At 34.6% G+C, this 27,979-nt stretch overlaps 1 protein-coding gene and 1 long non-coding RNA gene across 8 annotated transcripts in view; one reads left to right on the top strand and one right to left on the bottom strand.

Annotated features, from left to right (window-relative positions):
• TCF12 (transcription factor 12) overlaps positions 1-27,979 on the bottom strand; it is a 385,779-nt gene that overhangs the window by 38,741 nt on the left and 319,059 nt on the right. For 5 of the 7 annotated variants that reach the window (XM_032341444.1, XM_032341446.1, XM_032341445.1 and 2 more), the window contains 4 exons: positions 8,436-8,541; positions 7,285-7,424; positions 6,872-7,016; positions 6,486-6,550 (listed from right to left, as the gene is read on the bottom strand). In XM_032341444.1, coding sequence (XP_032197335.1) covers positions 6,486-6,550; positions 6,872-7,016; positions 7,285-7,424; positions 8,436-8,541 — 456 coding nt within the window. Of the gene's footprint in view, positions 1-6,485; positions 6,551-6,871; positions 7,017-7,284; positions 7,425-8,435; positions 8,542-20,059; positions 20,241-27,979 lie in introns of those variants that run through there. The other 2 variants (XM_032341451.1, XM_032341450.1) reach the window with 2 other exon arrangements.
• LOC116589816 lies at positions 184-26,360 on the top strand. The gene is made up of 4 exons (XR_004285406.1): positions 184-272; positions 20,540-20,747; positions 23,573-23,624; positions 26,193-26,360. It is a non-coding gene; the product is annotated as an uncharacterized LOC116589816 (long non-coding RNA).

The following is a 27,979-nucleotide window of genomic DNA, read 5'->3' as shown; positions in this document are numbered from 1 at the left end:
GCATCAAGTAGACCAACTTGCTGTAAAGATCAACAGCATGAAAGGCCTGGAGAAACAGTGCTGCTTCTGTCATACCCTTCTGGTTTCGTTGTGTTTCTTCATAATGTTTACTTTGATCCTTAACTGTAGAAACTTGTTCACTTGTTTTATTATCTGACTCTTGCCTTTTCTCCCAATAGAATGTATGCTCCAGAAGAGCTAGGACTTTGTCTTATTCAGACAAAATCTGAAGTATACAAGAATTGCAGTATTCAGATTCTACAACAGTGATGGTAAATATATACTTGTTGAAAGAATGATAATTATCCTTGTGAGAAGTTACTGTTTGAGTATTTCTTTTAAATCACTGGATATAATACTTAGGCTCCATTTCTCTTTCACCCTTCCAGTTTTTTAATGTAGGTTTCCCTCAGAGCTCTAGTCTCAGTTTTCTTTTCTATCTACCTGTGTTTTATCCCTTAGTAATATCATTTCTGAAAGTATCAACTATGACAGCTCTATGAATGACTACTAAGTTGACATTTCTATGTGCATACTGGTTGCTGGACCTCTCCAACTGGACATATGGCTTCACCTCAAGCTCAATATGCAAAGCCAAACTTTGCATCACTGCCCCAAGCTTCCTGTCCTTCCCATATCTACTCCTCTGTTTCCTCTACTTCAGCACCAGCATTTTCATGGTTACCAAATCCACTCTCTCTCCCCCGGCTCCTACTACCCTCCCTCTAGGCTTCCCACCACAGACTCTAATACCTGAAGTTCTCTGTGTTTCTGGAATAGGAACAATTCTTTCTCACCGCTCTGACACTACTTTAAACCTTTAGTAGAACTTATGAATGGATCATTTAAGCCTTTATATTTCTAGTTATTCCCTGCTCCTTTTACCCCATATATAATTGCCTGAGCTACTGTCCCCAACCAGTTCTCAACAGTCAAATCCCACGAAGTACTTCCTGTTGCCTACTAAATAGAAGAGAATGACATTTGATGTCTTCCATAATCTGGACACAAAATATCTTTCTACCTTATAACCTAATTATAAACATTATGTACCCTATAATCTAAACAAAAGATGTATTTTTTTTTCATTTTCTGAACATAGTTTGTCCTTTCAAAATTTCTATTTTTTAAAAAATTTCTTCCTGATGGAATTCTTTTTTTTTTTTTAAGATTTTATTTGATAGAGAGAGAGAGAGAGATCACAATTAGGCAGAGAGGCAGGCAGAGAGAGGGGGGAAGCAGGCTCCCTGCTGAGCAGAGAGCCCAATGTGGGGCTCAATCCCAGGACCCTGGGATCATGACCTGAGCAGAAGGCAGAGGCTTAACCCACTGAGCCATCCAGGCGCCCCTCCCTGATGGAATTCTATACCACATGCTACAACAGCTCAAATGTCACCTCCCCATTTACACTCATCTTTACCTCCTTTATACTCTTAGAATAATTACACTGTTCTTGGGTCTTTTACTTCACAGTATGTTCTACACGATCATTTTTTATATACCTGTCCTATCTTCTCTCCTTGATTGTAAACTCTTTGAAGGCAGAGACCTTATAATGTTCTACATTGAATCAATCATTGCCTATCACTGTCTTATACAAGTAGGTGTTGAACAGTTTATTTAAAAAAAAAACCTGGAGTAACTAAACTGTACTTGAAATCTGCTACAGGTACTTTTTGATAAAAGGCAAGACTCAGTAAATGTGTATTTCTTAGTATTTACGCAATGGGGTTCAGTAACAGAAATACCAAAGGAGGTTAAGAGGTCCCATAAAGGTAAATTCACTTACAAAGCAGTTTTATGGTATAAGCTTTGAGAAAAATGGTATGGTGAGGTTCCATGATTATTTTTGACAATTAGTGTTCATGTATTAAGCTGTCCATATGACACTCGTAGGCAGGCATGAGTATAGACTATCAAGATAATCGAACGAGAACTTTAAAAAAATCACTGTAAAAACATGTATCAAATATAAAATGTATCAAGTATAAAAATATATAATTTTGGTGTTTTTTCAAAAACAGTTTCTCCGTTTGTATAATAAAAGGCATTTTCCTCCATTCACCCATCACACTGTCTAGTTCTCTTTTGCCCTAAATTAAAGTGATGGCAGGCAGAATTGTTATTAATATCTTTCCTGAACTGACAGAGAGCCTGACAAATTACAGGACTTTTTCTTGCCCCTTCTATTTTCATAGAAAGAATGGGTACTGGGGCGCTTGGGTGGCTCAGTCATTAAAACTGCTGCCTTCAGCTCAGGTCATGATTCTGGGGTCCTGGGATGAGCCCTGCATGGGGCTGCCTACTCAGCAGGAAGCTTGCTGCTCCCTCTCCCACTCCCCTGCTTCTGTTCCCTCTCTCACTGTTTTTCTCTCCATCAAGTAAATAAATAAAATCTTCAAAAAAAAAAAAAAAAAAAAAAAAAAAGAATGGGTATGTGGGGGATGTCTGGGTGGCTAAGTCAGTTAAGCATCATCTTCCTTCAGCTCAGGACATGATCAAGTCCCAAATCAGGTTCCTTGTTCAGCGGAAGTCTACTTCTCCCTCTGCCTGCTGCTACCCCCTTAACCCCACTTGTGCACTCTTTCTGACAATAAAATCTTTAAAAGAAGAATGGGGATGTGGGAAGAGGAGGAGCAAAACAACATTAAAAAAAAAACAGGGTAATACAGCTTTTTAGATCACAGATCATTTCATTAAACTTCACCTCTGTATGTATACTCTATCACTAAACCACATACAAATTAAACTTATTCTACAGAAATTGTTGTTACTTTAAGAAATCCTAAAATTAGACTTTATTTGACAAAGAGCATTCTAAAACAGGATTTCATTACTTCTTGTACTTTCTGACCTTAAGGAACGCCTACACTGACGTTTCAAAGAAAAAAAAAAAGAAAAAAGAAAAAAGTCAGTCACTTAAAAAATGGGGATGGGAGTGATTTAGAATGTAAAGCATAAACACAAAGTAAGAACTCATTCTGCATGCAGTCCATGGTCCTCATACTGTTAAATGACCAATGATGAATAACTCCCAATACCTTCTGCCAGGCTTAAACGGTAATATGCCTCATTTTACTCAACAAATGAGGCTCCTCCTCCTATCAGTCATGGTCCATTCCAATCAGCAGGGTGCCAATAAGCCAGAAGCTAATGAAAAGGGCCTCAGACAAAAAAGAAACAATGAAGGGCTCCCAAGCCCAACCTTGGAACTGTGAGCCCAATTTTTTAAACACTACAGTGCACATTTCAGTTAATCTTTATTATGCTAATGTTATTGAGTCTAAGGAACAAAGAAACTTATTTCATGAATTACTTTTAAACGTCAACTTCCCTGAATTTTCTTTTCTTTTGTTAGAGACTACTGACCATTTAACTATCCAGATTAAAACACACACACACACACACACACACACACACACACTCTCTCTCTCTCCTTCTCTCTCTCTCTCTCTCTCCCTCCTTTGCTCGGAGGTAGAAATCAAAACATAAATTATCACAAAGAAGTCTGATATAATCAACAAAGTTAAACAGTCCTCTTGTTTGATCTCCTCTAAATTAAAGACCAAGTGTTTTGATATGGTATTAGGCATTGAAATAAACCAGATGTTTCTTCCTCTATATAACTCTCCATGGGCACAATCTTAAAGGGTTATTGTCTGGCAAATGTTCAGGGAAACACATTAGAAATGGCACGAATACCCAGATTTTCCTTTCCTTCTATCTACCCTAGTTTATTATCTAAACTAATGCATAATCCACAGGGCTTTGGGAACTTTGTGTAAATACTTTCATGTACAATTCTCTTTCTAGCTATCCTGAGATTAAGACCACAATTATCCCGGCTTAAACCTAAAATAAAGGAACCTTTGCAAATGCATTATCTGGCCTTACATGTTTAATCACAGTATTCTGTGTGCTCTTTAATACCTAAACTAAAGAACAAAGGTTGTATCCTGTGATGTTTCACACATGAAAGACCTTCTAAGGCATGTATCAGACAACTGGGGAGCTAGAAATAACTTCTAATGACAATAGCATAGTGTTTTCTCCATCTAAAACTAGATGCTATATTAAAAATGTCATATTCTAAAGAACTTAAAATTTCAAAATACCCATGCTCACCATTTCCAAAGATCTGTAATACCTAACATAAAACTCTGATATGCATGTTAGACTCTCAAATGTAATCCTCAGAAAATTCCTTCTCCTCATCTCTTCTAATCCTTCCTACTCCCCATGTAATGTTTTTGTTTTTCAGTACATTCTGTGAGCACTAAAGTGAATGTGAGTCTGTAATGCAAGTTAGAGAAAGAATGTGTTTTGGGGAGGTGTTTGCAGGGAGGGGGCAGCAGATGGGTTGAAGGAAGGGATTTCAAGTGTGTACACTACGGCATGCAGTGATGGAGCAGATGGAATGCATCACCGTCAGCTATGACAGAAATGATTTATGGAATGACCTGGCTGCTCCTGCCTAGTAACAACACAGGATGACAGAACTGAGTTTCCATGACAACCAAAGCCCACCCACTAACTAGATTAAACATTCTTCCCTGGCTTCCACTCATGGAGAATTTGGATTTTTTTTCCCCTAATGCCAACTGGTTTCGCTAGTATACTGGTCATAAATGGGAAAACAGTCAACTACAAGAAAGGGTAACTGAAAGAGAGCTTGAAGGACAACCACCAAGAACATCACAAATTCTTGCCTGCCTACCTGCCAAGGTTCCTTTATAGAAGTTTCCTTGCGTAAAATCAACAGAAGACCTTTGAGAAAAAAAGCTCCCAAAATGCAGTCTGTACTTTTTCAACATTCTTTGTCCTCCTGCATGTGAAATATCTGCTACTGAATTCTTTCAGAATCAACAGAAAATATGGCAAGCCAATCAAATTCCTGGGAGGCACTCAGATTTAATATTAGAGAATAATTTTATTTCTAAGCAGGTAGTTTTTATCAGGTGGGAGTAAGTCCAGAACAAGTAGGACCACTTCCTTTAATCCTCAACATCCTGTGAAACCGCAGTCACTGTAGCAATTCTCTTCCTGGAGAAACAGTAGCGAAGATAGTTGGATCCAGGTTCTTACCTAATATATGTGGGCTTTACCCTTCCTAGCTTGGTGATCCCTAGGACAAACTACTTAATCTTTCTGAGCAGAAGTTACTTAACCTTTGAAACTTTAGTTCCTCATCTGTAATGTGAGGATAATAATGCCAACCTTACAGGGTTTTCTTGAGGATTAAATAAAACAAAGCACATAAATGCTTAGTATAATACCCAGTACCTACTAAACATTCAAATTATAGCTGATATTTTTGTGGGCTTTGTTCTTATCTTTGCTATTTTTGTCATATGATGTAAGACTGTATTCAACAAACATTTACTGAGCTCTATTTTTTTGTGGGGTGTTCCACTATGTGGTAGATGAATCTGCCTTCACTTTTATTTCTCAAGAAACTTGTACTGGGATGCAGAAGAAGGTTTATTTACAGAAACTTTATACAAAGAGGTTTATCTCCTTAAATGTTCAATGGGTGCTTCCTCTATAAGTGGTCTGCGTTCCTCAGGAACAGCCCTAAATGTGTCTGATAGAGTTAACTGCACTTCATAGAAAATGTAAGACAACTCTGGGAATTCTGAGAGGCATACCACTCAAAGGGAAAAGAAAAGAAAAAGCCTAAGGAGAAAATTCAGACAGTACAAAGCAGAAGTGCCTCTTTTAAACAATTAGATTTGGAGTCTTTGTGAATTACTGGTAAATGCTCTCCCAAAAGAATTCTGAAAGAACGGATTTCATTTTTAATGTTTTAAGGATCAGCTACTAAAACAATCATTGCTTTGTCATTAATATCCTGAGGTGATATAAATTAGCTGCTCAAGAAAATACTATGGGATTCCTTCAAATCAGTTTTACTCATGTTAGCATGAGTTCTTCAATAAATCTGGCTTTTTTGGGGAAGACTCTCCTATTTCTTGAATGAATCAGTTTAGATAATTATTTTTCCTTTTAAAAAATACGTAAAATACTTTCTGCCTAAGAAAAATTTCTTATGAATGCACTTTCTTCTGTGGGCCAGAAGAATAACTGAATTGTCTTTCTTGGTTCCATCTGACTTACGTTAAGTGGGCAACTAAGTATGTATTTAAAACTAATAAATAAATTTAACAATTAATCTCAGTAATTTTGGCTTTAGATCTAAAAACTCCCAAATTTCTCTTCTTTCTGTCTATTCCATCAAATCAAAGACATTTTTAAACAGAAATTAGAAGGACAGATCTTGTGAGAATGGGGTGAGAAGGTGTTCTCCTGAGTTATTTTAAGGGCAGCAAGAATTAATACACACTGAGAATAGTTCTAATGGAGATATGAAGTTGATTGCTTTGTAACTACACCCTCTAACTATGACACGTACTGTCCACAAAATAGTACCACTGCGTTTAGCAGTGTAAAGCTCATTCAGCAGAATAGGTAAAATCAATACTCACAGATGCCAAAGCCTTTCCAAGTGCATCACCTGTCTGTGAGCTTCCAGCAGCCGTCCCTCTGGTTCCTGAATATTTCAGGTAGAAAACAAATAAAGAATTTTAATAGGCAGGGATGCCTTTTTTTTTTTTTTTTTTTAAACATTCTGCCATGATTTCAAGGGTGTTCTCTACCATTATCTCACCCATTGCAGCAAATACTGTGTATGTGTTACGCTTAATAAGTTAAAGATGGGTTCGGTATCAGCTTCTACATTAACGAAAATTAAAAAGTTTTCCCTCCTTTCATTTTAAAACCCAATACTAAAAATATATTGAAGGATGGGGGGTTCACTGAAAATCCCCAAAGTAGGTTTTTAGGGAGTTCTGCCAACCCCCAAAAAGCTCACCTAGAATGCTATCTGATCCATTGATGGGAGGAGTGTGTGAGGCAGCAACATAAGGCGAACTGCTAGTACTGCCACGATGGAAGCTAGACATCGGTGGGAGACTCGTGTTTATGTCTGTTGGTGAAACTGAGTGCGGAGGATAGCTCTAGAGAAATGGGGAAAGAGACATGATCTATTAAATACATTTTCTAAATAATATGCACATATAACTGGACAACTACTATAACAAGTCAAAAAGAACATTTGTTCTACTATTGTCATTTACTTTTAAAAAGGCATGCTAAATGCAGTGAGCCTAGAAGTATTTCAAATGTCACTAGTTTTGGCAGAATCAAATCTTACACTTATAATCCAAAGAGAAACTCAAGTGAGGACAGGGTGTTTTTGCACCCTAGTCATGTGTTATAGCCTACCAAGCGGTCATGTGAATGAAGGCTGCCGTAACTACTGGATTGAGACATGTGGGAAGTGGAGGTGCCCAGAATTCCACCAAAACCAGGCTGGCTCATCCCATTTGATGAACTCCAAAGGTCAGAAGAATTGTGGGTCCCATCTAAGATGAAAAGAGAAATAAAAAATTTTCCTTAGCTAAAATTTATTTTGATGATGTTGTAAGACCTCAAAAGGATATCTTCCAGATACCTTTCCCCAACCCTTTCCAACCCAGTCTTCTATCTAGTTTTCTTCCATCAATTACTATTTAAAAAGAGGGAACAAAGCTTTATAGTTAGAGGGGGGAAAAAACTAATCTAAACTGTAGTAGGCATGTTGTTATAGAAATCCTTGGAAGATTTAAATTCATATCAAAGAAGATAATAAAAATCTCAAATTTGGGGATGGGTTGGATTTAATTTTGGTTAAATGGTATAATCATCAATATACAAAAAATTCTTTGTAACAAGCAATGTACATTATATCAAACATTCTGAAATTGTGGAATAAAGAAGTTTCTCTAAGAGTAAACATACGTAATTGATAATGACTATATTATAGACAGCCTTCAAATGAAATGTGTTAGCAATGACTTCACTCATCAGTGTAAAGACAAGGAAGCGTTTATGTAGTGATTTACTGCTCCCATAGTATATGCTTCCCATAGTCCAAAACCACAAGAGACCAAATAAAAATGATTTGCTAGAATGAATTAAAGGAAATGCAATACTTTTTTCTCTTAACAAGTCTTATTCTGTTCTTTGATATTCATTCTTTATATTGATCATTGTAGGGGTGCTAAGAGTCTGTAATTTAAATAAGAAACTAGAATCGTTAATATCTTTCATTCGTTTAAATTCTAAAATGAGAAAGAGTAGCTCTACTCATTTTTCTTAACTGAAGTCCTTTATAAGTTTGACCAATGGTTTGCTGGATAGTCCAACTACAGTGCTATCAGCAAAAACATCTTTAGAAATTTTAAACCTAAATTTTAATTTACTTAAGCCAAAAATACCTAGATAAATAACAACTGAACTCCTTTGTAGGTATTCTCTTTCCTCACAATCTTAAATATTAGCTAATACACAACAGATAACTGCTGTAGGATTGACAACTATTTGGCAGTACTTACCTTGCATAAAGAAAGTGCTAGCAAACATACTGGTTGGTGGCTTGGGAGATGGATAACTAGGAGATTCACGGTTGAAATCATCTGAATTTGGGGATGGTGCATATACCTTAAATCAAACAGAAAATTTAATTAAAATGTAAATGACAATCATATTTATCACTTAAGAAAAATGAGTGTTGTATTTCATAAAGCTTCATAAAGGACCTAAAAAGACCTAACTAATATCTATAAAGGGCTGCCACAAATCCAAAGAAACCAAAGAAACTAAATCCATTATATATAATAACCTAACTTCGTTACAATCTACATATTTGTTTTTAGCTGATTACTAGAGAAAAATACTACTCCAAATATCTCCATAATGCATTTTTGTGTGATAATTACACCAAGTGGTTGAATAAAGTCATAAAGGTTTACTTTGCTTACAAAACAAAAATCTAGGGCTCCTGGGTGGCTCAGTGGGTTAAAGCCTCTGCCTTTGGCTCAGGTCATGATCCCAGGGTCCTGGAATAGAGTCCCACATCGGGCACTCTGCTCAGCAGGGAGCCTGCTTCCTCCTCTCTCTGACTGCCTCTCTGCCTACCTGTAATCTCTGTCTGTTAAATAAATAAAATCTTAAAAAAAAAAAAGAAAAAAACCCCCAAATCTATATAAGCTCATGATTCAAAATGTGGTGGTGGAAACAAGTGTCTTTTGAATACAGGATGAAATAAATTTGGGGTTCATAAAATTCATTCTTTTCACTGTTTCAAGTTTTATCAAAGTTAAAATGAGTTAGATTAAAGGTTACTATACTTTGTTATTATTAAAGGATAACCACAAAAGGCACACAGCAAGTTTTCAGAAATTTGCTTAACTTAGTAGGATTAGCAAAATTAAAACAAAATTCTGCTGAGGGATTTTAATTTCAAGTAAACTTTTAAGTCTGGCATAGCTTTAAGAAAAATCTTATTTAGGGGTGCCTGGGTGGCTCAGTCAGTTGAAGGTCTAACTCCTGGTTTCACTCAGGTCATGATCTCAGGATCATGGGACCAAGCCCAGCACCAGCTCTGCAATCAGTGCAAAGTTTGCTTGAGATTCTCTCTCTCCTTGCTCTCTCCCTATCCCTACTCATGTGAATGCAAGCTCTCTCTCTAAAATAAATAAAATCTTCAAAAAAAAGAAAGAAAGAAAACTCAATTTGTCAGAGGAGTATTAATTTCCTTTGGTAACCTTTGCTTCAGATAAGCAAACTATGAACATTTTGAATTGGCAAATGGCCATCATTGCCACTTCCCTACAAAACTAAATGGGCATCTAAATAACCTTAATAATCAAAGCATGATAAGGCCATTCTCATGATGATTACTAAAATCAAGAAGGAAAACAAATAAACAACAATTAAGGTAATGCACATTCTCTAAAAGCAAAAGTAAACCAAGAGCCAAAAGAATGGAGAGGTGTCCTATTGTGAACAGTGTAGGAAACCGGTTTCTTTTGTTTAGTTAGATAAGGGTACATCTAATAAATGTCACTCTAAAATACACATCCTAAATATTCACTTAAGTGGAAGAAAGTAGTTACCTTGTTAAAGTTATGGGAGCATGCGTAAAAAGTCATAAGCATAGAAAATTTCTGGAATTATACATAAGAAACTTAGTGCATAGTTGCACCTCTGGACTTTGAATTGGGAAGGAAGACATTTACTTTATGTCCTTCCACATAGTCTGGTATTTTCTCCTAAGCATGTCTATGCACTAATAAAAAAGTTAAGGAAGCATACACACTGAGATTAAAATGCGAGCCAAAATTTTATTTTACATGAACTATTATTTATATTCATTTATTCTTCCTCTGAGGCATTAACTAACTATGGAGACTCTTGACAAATTACCCAAGCTTCCAAGACTCAATTTCCTCATTGCTAAGATGGTGCTAACAGTACTTGCATCAGGGGGTTGATGGAAAAATCGGATGAGATAACATATACAATGCTCAGCACAGTAAGCACCAAGCATTAGCAAACAGTATCTCAATCATTTCTGTCATTCTTGCAGAAGCTGTTATTCTACAAAATATTGCCCTTGTTCAGTTCTTGAATGGTGTTTCTTACAGTTTTTTGTCCGCATAATCCTACTTATAAATACAACTCATGCTAAATAAAAGATTAAAAAGTCTATTTTTACATTTTTTGCTAGTCAGCTTCATACTAGCACAGGTGTTTCTTTTCAGTGAACCGGCATTTAGGTTAGTTTCCTATAACATCCCACACACCTGTGGTACCTAAGTAGTTTGAGACAAGATGGATTCCCAAGAACTACCTAGAAAGATCGCAGATAAAGGAATATGGCAGATAAAATATCTTTTCTTTCCCATTACACATATTAAATGTATTTTTCTAGTTTAGTGCTATTACATAAGATAATGTCAGAACGAAATAAATGGGTATATACAAATGTGTTTGGAATGTATTATATAGACTGATGGGCAGGAAAAGTTTTCAGGAAAGGAATTTTGCACTTTTTTCTTTTAATCAAGTTTCAGTGTCTAAACTTAGCCACAGCCAGATGTCCTTTGTCTCCTTTATACAAAGATTTTTCCAAACTAGGCTGAAACTACAATGAAGAATAAAGTAAATCCAAAGACCCAGTAAGAAAATACAAATGAGATAAAATTTTGAAGAGAACATTAGAACATATGCTTTTTTGTCACAAATGCTTCTTTACTGTATACACCATCACTGATCTCAAAGTATGAAATACAAAATTCTCTAATCCTATCTAGGTTATAGACTGAAACAGTATGTAAGCCTCCAACTTATGGAAAAAAATCTCCAGTTGAGATTGTCATCTCATTGTCATCTCCAGTTGAGATGTGAGTTGTGTCATCTCACATACAAAAAAATCTACATAATTTGTCAATTTACATGCATAATTTGTCAGTTTATATTTACATATCCTATTCCCATTCAATTCACTGTATTCCACATGCTATACTTACACTTTAGAAAATTCGAAATGTTTGCAATTATAAAAGCAAATAAAGGATAAACCTGACTGTACTGATTTACAAATCAGAGTTAAATAAAGGAGAATATGCTGATCAGATAATGGTTAATGACTGCTGTCATGGAAAACAAGGAAACCAAGTCAAACCGCCAAAGCAGAAGAGACTGTCCTATTCCTATGTAAAAATTTTAAGCTGTATGGAAAAAAACAGGGCTCATTTTAGATGTAAAGTTTTTTAATGTTAGTCTTTATAAACAGACTCTGAAAAAGAATAAACAGACTCTTAAAAGATAGACCTTATAAATGAAAATGGTGAAAACTCTAAGCTATTAAAAGTTTATCATTTATTTACTAACATACGTTCAAAGTTTTTAATCATAATAAAAATGTTTTGAAAAACGTTATTCTCAAAGAGGCCCACCTAACAGCATTTCTAACACTGTCCAAATAACTTTACTTTTGGTATCTTAACCATAGCTTGCAAAAACATAGATGCAATGTTATGAAGCAGCAGTTGTGCCAGTCTCAATTTTTCAGATCAAAGAGTTCCTGCGGCAAAGCGCAACTGATGTGGTCTCAAAGACTTTATTAACTCCAGATGTAGGAAAATAGTCAGCCAATTCCACAAAAAGAGCAAGTCTCTTTTAGTTACAATCAGTGCTGGCCACAAATTAAAACCAGACTGCTTATGTCATCTGATCACCTGCACATAGATGCCAGTTTTTTTCCTAGTTAATGATCTAATCATACGTTTACATCTTAAGTATGATTTTGTATCACAACAAACAATCTTAAAATTAAGAGAAAGGAATATATACGCTTACATATGCTTTAAGATGATTAAAATCCACCAGGAATCAAACTATTTAAAAGAGAAATAGAGGGGCGCCTGGGTGGTTCAGTGGGTTAAGCTGCTGCCTTCGGCTCAGGACATGTTCTCAGGGTCCTGGGATCGAGTCCCGCATCAGGCTCTCTGCTCAGCAGGGAGCCTGCTTCCCTCTCTCTCTCTCTCTGGCTGCCTCTCCGTCTACTTGTGATTTCTGTCAAATTAATAAATAAAATCTTAAAAAAATAATAAAAGAGAAATAGAGGGGCATCTTGCAGCTGGTACAGTGTGTGACTCTTGGTCTTCGGGTTGTGAGTTTGAGCCCCACCTTGGGCCTAGAGATTAACTTAATTCACTTAATTAAAAAAATAAAATCTTAGAAAAAGGTACAATTAAGTAATTTAAGATATTCCATTAGAATGTGGTTGATATTTAGAAATTTTCTTTAGAATTCTAACTTCCATTTCAGAATGTCAGGCTCACAACTGTTACCACTTTATCCTCTTCACTCCCACTTTACTTACACTTTATCCTCTAGGAATTGTGATGAGAGAAATTCTGAGTTTCTGGTGAACAGAACTATACCATTTATTTCAATTTGAGTGAATATAAGTGAAAATCTAAGATACCTCCCTGTTAAGTCTAGCTGAACAGAACAAATCCACATCAGTATCTTTAATGTCCTCATCTCATCCTACCCAAACTTACTTTTTAAGAGTGACAGAGCATTTCAGGGATGAATATTTATAATCACTCTTTACAGTGGTTACACAATTATCCTTGGGATGTTTTAGCTCATTCAACCAACTGGGAGTCAAGTTAATAAAAACATGCCTTTTTACTTGCTTGGATGATTCAGTTTAGTCATATGGATAACTCCAAATTCAGGGCAGATCATTCTCTGTTTAGCTCGAAGGCTGGAACTGTGCACTGTGTTCTTGATTTTAGTGCATCCTTCCTGTGATTAATACTGGAAACATCCCTGTCAGGCAGGGAGCCATAACGATTTTCTGATAGTTTTTGAGAAAAGATGCAAAGAAATAGTAGCTTTTGCTAAAAAGACAGGTTTTCCTTTTTCATTTTGTTTGTTTTTTTAAATCTTGTCACATCCAGTGATGGGTTAAAAGACGATGTCACTCCCCATGCCTTTAAAAATAGATCCATAGCTTGTGTGGTGGCTGATATTTTTAAATGTCCCAAATGATGAGGAGATGAGTTGGGAATTTTCCTTAGTATGTGAGAATAGCTATAAATCTTAATTAAGATACCCTTCCACAGAAAATGAGAGGAATGCTTTAGATGAACACTATCCAATAGAGGTTTCTGTGATGATGAATATGTTCCACATCTGTTCTATACAACAGAGTCGCCACTGGTTACATGTGACTACTGAACACTTGAAATATGAATAGTACAGCTGAGGAACTGAATTTTTAATTTTACTTTAATAAAATAGTCATATGTGACTAGTGGTTACTATATTGAACAACATAGGTTTAGATCATTTTTCCTTACTCGGTTTAGAATTATATAAATTATTTTTAAAGAAATATTCTTGGACTCTTGTAAGCTCCAAAGCCTATGAAAACCAAAATCAGCCTAAACTGTCAAACAATTTAGGAACATCGTCAACTGATTTGGAAAAAAGAAAGATGGAGGAGCTTATCCATTTTTCTGAACATGCTCTAATACATGTAATCTCTATCAGAATTTCATTATGTTTAGGCTTCTATTAGCCCTACTGTCAAGATGATTTGAATAGCAGTTTTCTTTAAATTCTAGTAAGTATCATTAAACACTTTAATACATGCTAACATGGGCATCCAATATGTGAAAAGTCTAAAATAATAAGACAAATCACCTTCAGTACAGTCTTTATCAACTTACCAAAATAACAGAACCAAACATTTGGCTAGTTTACCCTACCATCATAATTTCAAAATAAAAGTATAATATTATATACAAGAACATCCACTTAATTTACCTTATTTTTATATAACTATATTTTGTATTAAATAATACGAATATCACAAGACATACCTGAGTATCTAAAAACCTGGAAAAAAAGTCTAGATCACTGGGAAAAAGAAAACCACAACCTAAGTCAAAGCCCATCTTTTTAAAAAATGTAATTAAACCTCCGGGCCAATAATTTTTAAGATATGCATGTTTAAAGATCAACACTTAAAAATTAAGAAAAACTAGGTAATTACTATAAGAATTTATTTTTTAGTTACTGCTGATTAACCTATTCAAGTTCCTCACATAATAATACAAACAACAGTTTCTATTTCCGAATTTTTGTAAAAAGAGGCTGTTTAAAAGAATAAATAAAAATTTGGCTTGGGGTGCCTGGGTGGCTCAGTGGGTTAATCCTCTGCCTTCGGCTTGGGTCATGATCTCAGGGTCCTGGGATCGAGCCCCACATCGGGCTCTCTGTTTGGCAGGGGGCCTGCTTCCTCCTCTCTGCCTGTGTCTCTGCCTACTTGTGATCCCTGTCTGTCAAATAAATAAATAAAATCTTAAAAAAAAAAATTTGGCTTTAAGAATTATACTGATTCAGACAGGATGCTAGGTAGGTGTTAGAAGAAGTTTAAGAAATTTCCTAAAAACAATTCCCTATTGATTTTTCTCATCATTTTGGGTCCATTATACTACTAATTTATTATCATTATACTACTAATTTATTCTACTAATTTACATATAAATACTGATCCAAAGTATAAATTCAAATACAAAGCATCTTTAACCTAAATGGCAAATTTTTGAAGTTTCTGAAATTTAGGTCTTCCCAATTTCCTTATTCCTTCTCTAATCAAAATTAAAAGAAATATAACCCCAAAGGAAGACATTAACATTTTTAAACAAATCTATGAAACAGTCTAATTTAAGAATTTTCTAATATCTAAGAATATTTAGATAACATTTAATATTTCAATGTTTTTAGTATTTTAATATTACATAAAAATAGAACTTTTGCCACTTTGCCAGAAAGTCCAATCTACTACTGGAGTTTTTATGGTAATTCCAAGCCTAAGAGGGAAAATGTTTAGACAGTTTCAGTAAGAATCAAAACCAAAGGCATCATGACACAGAATGTCTGAAGTACAAGGACTAATTCAAGGACGTACAAGCCATCTCTATCAAGGATTCGTTTTACCTAAGTAGCCTGCTAAAAACACAACTGGCATTTTAGTAAAAGGGATAAAAAATGCATGTTTTTATTTTCCTAAATAAAAGTATCAATGTCTTTTCCCAAGAATTCCCGGAGACATGTTTAGGGATGAAATAAAGTAAATTTTCCTAACAATAAGAAAACAAAATTCTAGTTTTCAGTACAAAGCAGCTTAAAATAAATTACTAGTTCTGCTGTCTAACAAGCATAGTTAGATATAACTGGTTTTCAATTGTGAGAAAAATGTCTTAGGAGGTCAAGCACATTTGTATTAATCTTAACATCACTGGGCATTTTTCACCTGTTCCTTTTATAATTGCTATCATTGTCATAATGACCACAGTTTTTCCCGAGAGATAAACTATGGAATTTTTAAGGGACTGATTCTGAAACTTGTGTTCTAGGGTAATATAGTAAACAAACCAATGAATGTCACTCCTTAGCTGCCTACATTTAAAAAAAAATTTAGATCCAACAATACAGAACCTGATCTCTTTCTTCCACATTCATGAACATTCATGAAAGGGATATAAGTTTCTTTCTAAAATATTAATAAAGCTGACCAGTGATGAGATACTCTGCTGGCAACACCTATAGTTTTAACTCTTTGGTATTTGTGTCCACAAATTAAAGGGGAAAAAATCCTTGGACTTATGTCTGGAATATAATCTCAGGCAGTTTGATAAAGAGGAGAAAAATCAAAGTAGGTTTAAGTTAAAGTCCTTGTCCTTCTATGTCGTTAGCATTGTATCTTTATAGAATTCTTAAATTAATTCTAGTTTTCCTCATCATACAAATGTTAGGTTTAACTCTACTGGGCCTAGAGACAAGCTGGAAACTTGAATTAATTCACTTGTACTTTCCTCTCTCATGTTAATTAGCAATAAATCCCCAATGGAACTGAAATGTAGCTCTATATACTTTCACGCTGGTTTCTGTGCTTTATTAAGTGAGAGTGTTTATTTGCAACACAAGGCTTAGATGTATTTACAACGAAATTTTAGCTGCTTCCTACTCTTAATTCTTATGAAAATACAAACTACATGGGCAGACAGGTGCCAAAACCATGGTTAAACCAATTTTCAGTACTATGAGTTCTATTAAAAGAGGAGACCATCGCTAGTCTGATTTCCTGAGTTTTTAAACAAACCTAGTTTAAAGCTCTTCATCTTAAACAGAAAGTAATAAATATCTGCTTGACTGACCACATCAATTTGCATTCATAAAACTATTAGTCTTATTACATATGCAAAATACATTAAGTATTTATAAGAATGGCCTTGTGTTTTCCTGTTACATTTTCTTTCCAGTGTAGTATATTTTGATACAAATTATAGTAAGGATAAATGAAGTCTGGCCCTTTGCTATGAAGGCTAGTTAACTTGCCCTTAGGAAAACCTGCTCTTGGGAGACAGATCTGGGTTCAATTCTGACCTCAGCACTTACTAACTGGCTGGGGCTTGAGCGAATCACTTAACTTCCCTGAACCTCATTTTCTTTATTTATAAAAGAATGACAGTAACAACTAAATGACAGAGTGGTTGTGAGTTAAATGAGGTCAACATAAAGCCCTCAGTGTAGCTCCTGACACAGAGTAGCCCTTATAATCATTTTAGTTCCTGTCTCTTCTTTCCCAGATTCCATCCAAAGAAGCTCAATATTAAAAATATTTCTAAGCTTGAGTTTCAAAACTTGGATTTCTGTGTTGTCTCTCATAAGATTAAAATAATCCCCTCATACAATTAAAAGAGCATCATGTCTGTACTTGCTACAATTTTTATACCTGGAACACTCTGTAGGATCTCTTCATTTCAAGGCCTAGAAAATGGAGGCTGATCAGATCAAAGGCAGGCCGAAACTCCAGAATCCTCAAGATGAAGAAAACAGTTTCCTCCCAAAACTTTACTTCCTTTACCTCTAAGACTTTCTACCTTTCTGCATAAAGGACACAATTTAGTCATATCAATGAGAAAACTGAATGCAGGCCAAGTTCTTTATACATAAAGAGCTCAGAAACTCATTTTTCCTTGCTATTTTTTAAATCTCAAAAAATTGATATTCCAAATGGTTTTCAGTTTCCTGTTTATGATAAACACATATTAATATTTTATAGTATGTTATAGAATACAAGTACACAAAGGCTACATACGATACAGATCATTAACCCCTTTCTTTATGAATAGTGGGAAAAATAGGGTTAACATCTTGGCTTTTCTGCATATAGATGCGCAAGCCTTTATATTTCAAACAATATACTGCTATCAGAAAATCTTAATTAATAAAATATGGAAAGCCTATTCTCTCATTAATCTGTTTTGTTTTTTTTTTTTTTTGGCTAGAGACTATTCAGTCTTACTGTTAAAGTATCTCAACCACCCTTAAATGCATGAAACCAACTTGAAAACTTAAAAATAAAAACTGGAAAAAAAGAGAAAGTATTTTAAGACCAGGACCACTTAGGATTTCTTGCTCCCTAATACCCACAATGGGATTTTAAAAATGAAATCAATGGGAACTTGTTAGTATTTCAAACTATTAATCTGCCCTATCATCTAAAATAAAATGTAAGGTAGGATTAAAGAGTGAGCTTAAATTTAACTTGTTCACTATGAAGATTATATAAGTATTCCATAACTGAAGTAAGGAAGTATATTTCACTTAGAGACTGGAAATTCTAAGTTAAAGTGTCAGTTTTTACCATGATATGGAGACATTCCCCAATATATATAGGAAAATGAGGCATTCACATAGTTTTTGGATAATGTAATTACATACTACATCATTTTCTTATTGAAGAGTTAATAAGAGAATAAAAGAAACTAGAGGTGGTAAAAGTAAAATATATATAAGAAAATACATTAAGACTAGGGTCTTATGATACAGAGAACTAAGCAATATATCAGCTCTTTGTGCATTTTTCAAGAACATAAAAGTCACCTTTGACCTAAATCAGGCACAGGCTATCAATTTTCAGGCTACACTTCTCTATCATACTAGCTATGTCATCTACCGTAAGTCTGGAAATACTTAATACAATCAAAGCTGTCCCCTGCCCCCAACCCAATGTAGAACAAAGAGAAATGTTGTAATAGAGTGTTCTGTGCTCTTGAAAGAATAAAATCTAAACTCAATTTGAGTTACAGGCTCTCTGCTTCAGAGGTCCTGTATAATTAATTTTACTGAACTCACAGACACATATACACACAATCTTCAAAATGTCTATTTTACTCAGAATTGGACATAAAAGAATTTTCACACTTTAAAGACAGCAAGGAAGCTATACAGAGATCAAGTAATTTCACTTACATTCTAGAGCTACTGCTCACATTTTCCAAAGCTCTGCTTATATGCATAGTGTGAACATATAGTTTTTAATGGGTTTCCAATATTTTGGCTTGATTATCATCTATTAGAAAAGCTTACCCTAAAGTTAACAACCAATTGCTAACAGAGTCCAAAGAGGCCTTCCCAAAGCAGTCAGAGAATGAAAAAGTGCTTTCATTAGTTCTCATGTACCCTGGTTAGAACCACATGCTACTGGAAAAGATTTTCAACTGGTAAAAGGGAAGGAACAAATATATCTGATTTTACACCTATTTTAGGAAAATGTGATTGTATTTTCTTTATAACTTCAAACATTAACATTAAAAATGCCTTTACTCCCAAACAACAACAACAAAATCACCAAAGTCATATATATATTTAATAAGACACCCGAGGGAAAATTTTTTTTTACAAAGACTGAGGAGGAAAATACTGAATTTCTGACATAAACCCAAGATTGTAATTCACTAGAACAACATTTTTACTATGTTGATCAATGATCTTATAAAAGTAACTGCTGATCTTCCAGTGAAGTTCACTTTTAGAATATATAAAATCCTCTGACTTAAAGATTCTTTTGCAGAAACATTCTGAATAATACTAAGTGATTGAAGAATAGAAAAGTCTTGCTTAGCAACACAGAAAGGTATTATTTTAAAACATCTAACCATGTGCTATAAATTGACCAGAAATACATTCTCTGGAAAATGTTTAAATGCATTCTTTGAAAAACAGTGATTTATTTTATGAATCTGTACAGGGTCAAAATTCTGCTTTGATTGGAAACAGATGGTATCCCAGTAAAGTCAGGCTCTGGACCTGAAACTCCAAACAGGAAATACGGCCCTCACTAGCTGACTGCTTCCCTAATCATTCCCAGAGCTTCATACTTGTTATTTTTATGAATATCCAAGAGGACTTTCATCTTTCCTTTCTATCTACAAAGCATCAAGCAATCCTCTCTCTCTGTGAGTGTATGTGTTTTATATATAGATTATATGTTTACAGTATTAAAAAAACATTGAAAAATAAGTACTTTCAAGCTCATTGCTAGTAAAGACATCAGGCATTAAAAATAGTAACTCACAAATTCAGGTTTATTTTCTATCCTATTTTAAAAATAAAAGCCAACAACTATTTAGTAACACTGTCGAAGGCAACTTCACTGACACTACTTACAAAGAAATACACAGTTTAAATGTATTGCAGAAAATGATAAAACCTCACAGGTTTTAGTAAAAAGCAATTAATCTACACTGTTTTCCATTAAACAAGTCAGTTAGAAGCTATATGAACAAAGAAAAAGACTTACCGTTTTCCCATTGTAGTAATACATCAAAGAATTGCTGCCCATTCCAGGGACAGGATAAGCACAATACATGTTGATTTTGAAAAGGTTAGTTTGCAGCTAATGCACACAGCTTCTCTCCAAGACATACATCCACACAGCCAAACAGAGTTAAGTCTTCAGCACTATGCATCCACACATGGATCTACTCAAAAGGAACTTATGCAAAATAGGACTGAACCAACTCACAGAGCAGAGAGGGAGGGTTTATGCTGTAAGTAACCTCTTTCAATTTCTATCAAGTCCTTGCATTCGTGGAGGATACCAGTAAGACAAAATTTGGGTATTTAAAAAAAAATACCAGTCACTTAGGAATGCTAAATAATGAAAAGAGATATAGTGTCCTAGAAATAAATATCCCAAATTGTTAATTTGGTCATATATATGATATATATACCTCTCTCTCAAAGAAAGGCAAACTGACATCTCTTAATCTGTTTTTAGTTTTAATTAGAGTACAGGTGGCAGGAAAACCCAGCTTGCTACACCTCTAGCAACATTACCATCTGGCCTGGTCTAAAGTTGCTTCCAACTTTGATATACACATGATCAAGCTATCAGGAATTGGAAACACTGAATCATGTGTAACAAGAAGGATCTAGACAGTTAAGCCTTGTACAAAATCACTTCCGGGAGAAAGCAGACCCGTCACGTAAGTACCCCTTAACTAGCTAGAACAAATCATGATTTTTTTTTTTAAGTTACAAATATCATATTGAAAAAAATGTTAAATGGAGCACATTTCATGTAAAAGTTCATTATAAAAACTTAAAAAAATTATCTTGAAAATAAATGTTTTTAAAAACAAACCTATTAGTACAGATTTTCAGTTATAGATGTCCTTAAATTTTTCATTCACAACACCAATTTAAAGTTTATAATGGACTACAATCTTCTAGACCATTTAATATGTAAAAGCAATTTAGTAGTTAAATACAGTAGTTTTATTATCCCTTATAAATAGTAGTAGTTTTGTTTTCCCTTATATAAAAGTATGAAAGGCTGGTATGTATAACAGATAAGATGTGTACTACAGCCGATAAACCAAAAAAGGTTTCTTAGATGTCTTTCTTCCATGTTTATTACTGCTCTTAAACAATATTTTTTATATTTATATTTTATGTTAATGATCAGATTTCTCAAAAAGGAAAAATAAGATGTAGGAATGAATGTCTCACCGACTTAAACATTTTATTATTCTTTTAAGTCAAAAGGTTTTAGGCACTGTCTGCAAATACATATTTTTCCCACATATTACTTTGTTATTTAAAAATTTTTCAATTTGTCTTTGCATTTGTCGGATTCTAACCCAGAGAAACAAAACAGAAACATTTCTCTCTTTTCTCCCCATCAAAACCTCTTTGTATTACTCTCTCTCCTCCCCGTGCCTTGTAGCTTCTAACAAAACTTTGCTAATCAGAGGAGAACTAACAAGCTGCAAAAAGGGGCACATCACCTTTTTTTAAAGGCACCTTTCATGAAGCAGAGGTCTTCTAAAAAATATTCCAGAATCATTCAATAAGAGGGCAAAAAATAAAAAACTCAACTCATTCTTATGAAACATACTGATTGAATTATAGTCATAAAACCAAATCAGACAATGAGGCCAGCTAACTTCACAATGTTTAAAAGCTGATGGTATCGGAGTAACAATAAAACCTCCCCACATTCTCCAGATACAGAAAAGACTAAGCAGCAGCTGCAAAAGAACATCACTGTACAGCAGACTATTAAAATGCCAGTCTGCAGAGTGGTTTGTAACTTCCTCCCCTCCTGAGAGACCACAAAGACCCATTTCAATCCTTAGAGAACTGTGTAAAAAGCTTTGATTTACAATTAACAATGCCAAGCCTTAAAACCATTCAAGTAAATTTTACTCTTTCATAGATATAGTCGTTCTCTGACAGAAGAGCTAGTCTTAAAAAAAAAAAAAAAAAAAAAAGGAAGGGAAATCAATCACCTTAAATAAAATTTCCTTTTTCTCTTAATAACAAAAAATTAAAAAATTCACTTTTGAACAGAAATTGAGGAGGAATGGGAAAAGAAGGAAGCCACAAGCACTGATAATACTTGAACATTTTCTTCCTACAATCATGCTCCAACTTGAGACAACTTTTATACATTGGTAACAACAACAACAACAACAAAATCCACTTACAGTAAAGCTCATTTCTCTGGGGCTTGCCAGAAAAGAGCACTAGTTTGTCTGATAAACAATATAATGTAAACCCAACTATACAATTTTTGCTATTAAAGCAGATGAAATTTTTAGTATTTCATCAACAGTTCTTTATTTTAGAGACAACTATATGGTACTCTGAAATGAATAAATAATATTCAGGCAAAAAAAAAGTTCAGAGTAAAGTCAGACACTATAATCTTTTACTGTTCTAAAGTAATTTATTAAGCAACTGGAGAAGTTTGCTATTAAAGCTGAAATCTGAATGTGAAACATAATAGTTTCTAAACAGAGTTAAGTAATTAAAAGCTCTTGCTTCTCCTTTTCATTCCTACTTTCAAAAGCAGAGATACAAAATCCATACATGTGTATTTAAGACACCTTCCTCTTCCCCAGTACACAACATATTCACTTGGTATACACTACTGCTGAAATTGAAGGTAGAAGCAGAAACTTAGATAGATCTACATATTTATGATATTAAACTAATTTTTCAAACATAGTAAATCATCAAGAAAGCGGTGGTAATCTAAATAAAATGTTCCCAGAGTCTACTTGTGTGTTATGGCAAGGTCTTTTGTTATCCCCAAATATTTTTTTGAAGTTGGCCTTACCCTGAAAAAACAAGTGGTTGACATAGACTGTCATTTTCTTTATCACAATTACAAATGATCTTTCATGATGTCTTTTTTCCTTCCTCAAAAATATTTTTTGAAAAAATTCTAATTTAATCTATGCAACAGCTGCAGCACAATTTTTCTTCTTAAGAAGACTCATATTACAGGAAAAAAAAGGCATATACATGGATCAAGTGCTGCTCTAGTGAATGCAGTTGTTTAATCTTTGCCTTTTTTTTTTTTTTTTTAAAGGAACATGTCAAGGGTTAATCCTGTGACTCAGTATGACAAAACGAGTCAGCTGGAGACAGGGCCACTTTTTAAACCTGATTTCAGACAGACGTGCAGTCTGCACAGGAGCTCTGAACTGTCCTGCACTTTTTATCCTGAATTGTTTCCACTAACAATTCTATGTAATCACTTATGTGTTATTCTAAGATGATGTGATCTGACATAATATTCATGCTACCTCATCTAACAATCTAAACTTATCAACAAATTTTATAACGAAATGGGCATTACTATACACATGAGGGACATGACTAATGAAAATATCACAAAACCCTGGAAAAACTGTGACTTGGACATACATCTTTTATTAACAAACTGATGATACTGGTTTGAGGACTACTGCATTTCACCGATTTTCAAATACAGTTCCCCTTCCTTCAATTGGTTTAGGATGTGATATTTACTGTCATTCCAGCAGCTGTCAAGCACAGACCTAAACTAGGTAAGACAAAGCTATAATGTACTTTGCCTAAGCAATTTTACTTCTTTACTTAAGATTTAGGAAACGGTGTTTTCAAAAAGTCTATTAGATAGGGACTTTCTGGAAGCTTCTGTTTAATTCCAAGCCTCCATGCAAAATTTCCTTCTTCCTTCTTATTTTTCTGTTGGTTGGGAAACAGACATATCTTCCCTGGAGAACTACGCAAAATTTCATGGGATTACCAATGCAATATTTTATTTTAATTTATTTTCTTATCTCTCCTTATCCCTATTTGGATCACTATTAACTCTCATACCTGTCTTGTAAACTATTCTTAAGCAAGAATATTTCAGAGTGATCTAAAATTCTAAAAAGTTTTCAAAAGAAAATTTTAACTGAATTATACATCTTGAATTAATTAGTTAATAAAAGCCAATTAATGGTTAATCTTATTGTACATTTTTCTAAAACAAGGAGGCAACATTCTGTTGTCCCAAGAGGCCAGAAGATCTGGCTAGAAAAGTGAATCTAAAACGCGTTAGAAGATTCTTCATGAAAAGTTTCAACATCATTTCTAAGTGAAACAATTCCTGGAAAATACGACTTTCAGAGTGATGAAGCCAAACAAAGTTCACACGTGAATAATTCTACAAATGAGCTCTGTGTTTTCTTAACCATGAAACTCAGTAAATAATGAATAAATTAATGGATGCAAGGGAGGTGGGGTGAGGATAGGTTTAAGAGGGATAATAAGTGATAGAATCTATGAGTAGGCAGATTCAAAGCAAAAGACCCTTCCCTAATGCCTCCTCATCCTGATTTAGGTTATAGAGAGATGACTTGTGAATGAATGTCGTCTCCTAAATGTGTAGTATTTTATTTATTTATTTATTTTAAAGATTTTATTTATTTATTTGACAGAGATCACAAGTAGGCAGCGAGGCAGGCAGAGAGAGAGAGGGAAGCAGGCTCCCTGCTGAGCAGAGAGCCCGATGCGGAACTCGATCCCAAGACCTGGGACCATGACCTGAGCCGAAGGCAGAGGCTTAACCCACTGAGCCACCCAGGCGCCCCAATGTGTGTAGTATTTTATTTAGGCTGGCTAACAAAATCAGATACCACAATACCAGGCTTTATATGTGAACACTGTATTGTAGATTTTTCTAGTTTATGGTGCTTTGTTACTAAAGTCATTCCTAAGTGTTCAGGAGGTTGCTTCTGGTCTTTTTCTAAAACCTTCACAATTTAGAAAATTTACTTTTGCAAAGGAGAAAACCAGCATATAAAACTCTAGCAAAATAATGCATCTCTCTCTCTCAGTGCACCTGGGTGGCTTGCTTAGTTGGTTAAGTGTGTGCATTTGGCTCAGGTCATGATCACGGGGTCCTAGGATCAAGCCCCACATCGGGCTCCCTACTTAGTGGGGAACCTGCTTCTCCCTCTCCCTCTACTTTTCCCCCTGCTTGCGCTCTCTCAAATAAATAAATAAATAAATAAATAAATAAATAAATAAATAAACAAACTTAAAAAGTAATGCATCTCTCTCAAACGAAATGATTAACATTCAAGGCATATTATTTAAAGATAATAATGCTACTGATGTTAAATCATGTAAGGCATCTTCCAATACAACAGTGTCATTCTAATTTTGCTGATACCATTCAATCAGTAAAGAGGCCTCCAAATACTGTTTTCCACTGTATGAAATCTTTAAAATCAAAGACTATATTGAGTGTTATATCCTCAGGTGATACTCTGAAAAAACTGTTCCAATTATGCCTTAATTTTGAGTACCTAAATCTTAGCCAAACCAAATAATAATCAGACTTAGAGTGGATGATATTGAAGGCTGGTCTGAATACTGATACAGTTTATTTTTATATTGACTGGATATGAGGAGCATCAACACACATGTAAATATACACTTCTCAGACCAGAGTAAAAACAATGCTGCAGTTCACAAATCATATTACCTGTCTCAGACACAGAACATTAGATTTCTTATTGCTTCTTTACAAATATCTCAAGTCTAACTTGAGTTTTACAGATCCTTAATGATTAACAAAACAGAAACCAACGATCTATATAGCCAGTGGTAAGAACCAGCTATATAAACTGCATTTATAGGGCAAAAGAACACTTGTTTAGTTCCTCTTTGACAACCATATGAATACAATGAGAATGTGTAAAAAACAACCCTAACTCCTGGAGAAGAAATCAAATAAATCTCATTTTGGGGTAAATAAATAGTATCCTCCTGATATCAATACGAAAAGAGCTGACAGATCATACAAAGCCTCTCAAAGGCTATCATTAGACACCCTTCAAATGAGATAGAACTGTAATTACTGAGAATATATAAAACCTGAAGCAAATTGTATGTTTCTTTTGATCACAAACTCACCATGACAAAGCAGTTTTCTTTGAAAAATTAAAGGAGGGGGTCCCCCCTCCCTAGTAATTCCTACATCTCTTGACTCTCCATTTCTTTCCCCACATGAATTGCAGTTTGTCACTTCTCATTTGCCACTTGAAATAACATGGTAAGAGAATCATTAACTATGCTGCAACTTGATAACTTTCCTGCAGATGGCTCTATAATCACAGGGCTGCCTAATGGTGTGTGTGCATGTAAAAACAATGAGGAGGATGACACCCAGGTTTTCAAATTCCTCAGTGAACCAGCACTTCTGAAGAGTTTTCAAGACAAAGTCTTTCACTATCGATTTATTAGGCAACCCAACAACAAAACTTTAAGCAAACAAATTTATTATTTAAAATCATCTGTAAAAGGTAAACAATGTGGTCTTGGGTTAAGTTAGCTCTCACTTAGAGAAAGTGCCACACAACTCTTTTTGTTTCTTCTATAGTTTTTTTCTTCTGAGTTGGAAAGCACTAGATCCTTTCAATTTATGAGAAATGGAACAGCAACACGGTACTAAGTCTTATTTTTAAAGAGACCAAAAGTAACACCTGCATTTTAGTCCACAGTCATTTCAAGAATCTGCAACCTAAAGCTCTAAGTAATTTATACATGAATCTATATCTGGCCCCAATCTATGATTTTAGTTTCAGTAAAAATTCTTGTCCGTGGTAGTAATTTTTAAATACTATATATCTATAATTAATTAAATATCTAGAGTCCACCAAATCATCCTGCCTCATATCTGTAATCAAGTAGTCATATATTCACTGGAAGAAATCACCCAGATCCCAAATTTATGGAAAAATCTATCTTAAAAAGAATGGTTTCTTACTATTAAGTTATGGTGAACATTCTCAAGAAAAGTCAATTAATAGTTCATTTTGAAAACACATCTAGAAGGGTATCATAAACAGGAGGAAATAAGAGATGCTGTCAGTTCAACACAGGACAAAGCAAAGCAAAACAAAACAAAACATAATTTCACTGGGAAATGCAATAATGCCACCCCAATAAGTGTCCTTTATCAGACAGACTAGGTCACAGATACAAAACTTTGAAAAAAGAAACCTGTTAAGTTACTTGTTCTACGTACTAGAAAACTATTAAAAGGAAACCTCACTGAAGTGAGGGGAGGCTGGAATGGGAGCCCTTTCAGTCAATGTCAATTACAAGAATGTTTGTCAATTATAGAGCCCTAAAAGAAGAATCCTCAACTGGAACAATCATCATTTACAGTGCCCAAAGGGAAAGACTTATATTGCATTTCCTATAAGAAACTGACTACCTCCACAGTTCATCAATGAGAAATCTTCACCCTGAAATCCTGCTTTCCTCTAAGGGGCTTTGCTTCAAAACAACCTTCCCAGCTTTCTTTTTCTTCCTAAAGTAACATTCCTTTCCTTTGTCGGACTTACCTATGGTTTTGTCATAGTTTCTTTGTCGTGAATTGCAATTCTCTGTTACTCCCAAATAAACTCATTTTTACTGGTAAAATAACTTTTATTATTAAGGTCAACAGTATCTGTATTACAAGTGCATATAATATGGCAGAAATATTCTCCCTACCACTCATAGTACTCTGTGAGATAGGCTGCTCAGGTTCCAGAACTATGGAGTCATACCATATAATGAAAAAGAGCACTGGATTAGGAGTCAGGAGATAGGGATCTAGGTTTTAGCTCTGTCTCTTAGAAGGTACGGGAGTTTAGGGTAGGACATTGCATTTCCCTGACTTGAAGTCTCCATTTCTGCAAAGTACAGGCATTAAATTATCCCAAAGATTTCACAGCCATTTCACCACCAATAAAATCTTTTACTATCTATTCCACCTCAAAACACTGAATCCCTTTTTTGCAAGAATTTTGTCTCTCAATTTTTAAAATTAAATTATAATGACTATTTTTCCCTGTTTAAAAAAACAACAAAGGGGCGCCTGGGTGGCTCAGTGGGT

This window comes from Mustela erminea, chromosome 5, assembly GCF_009829155.1.
Source record: "Mustela erminea isolate mMusErm1 chromosome 5, mMusErm1.Pri, whole genome shotgun sequence".
Taxonomy (NCBI): domain Eukaryota; kingdom Metazoa; phylum Chordata; class Mammalia; order Carnivora; family Mustelidae; genus Mustela; species Mustela erminea.
Note: the sequence above shows the minus strand (reverse complement) of the source record. Positions and strands in the feature narration are given on the sequence as shown.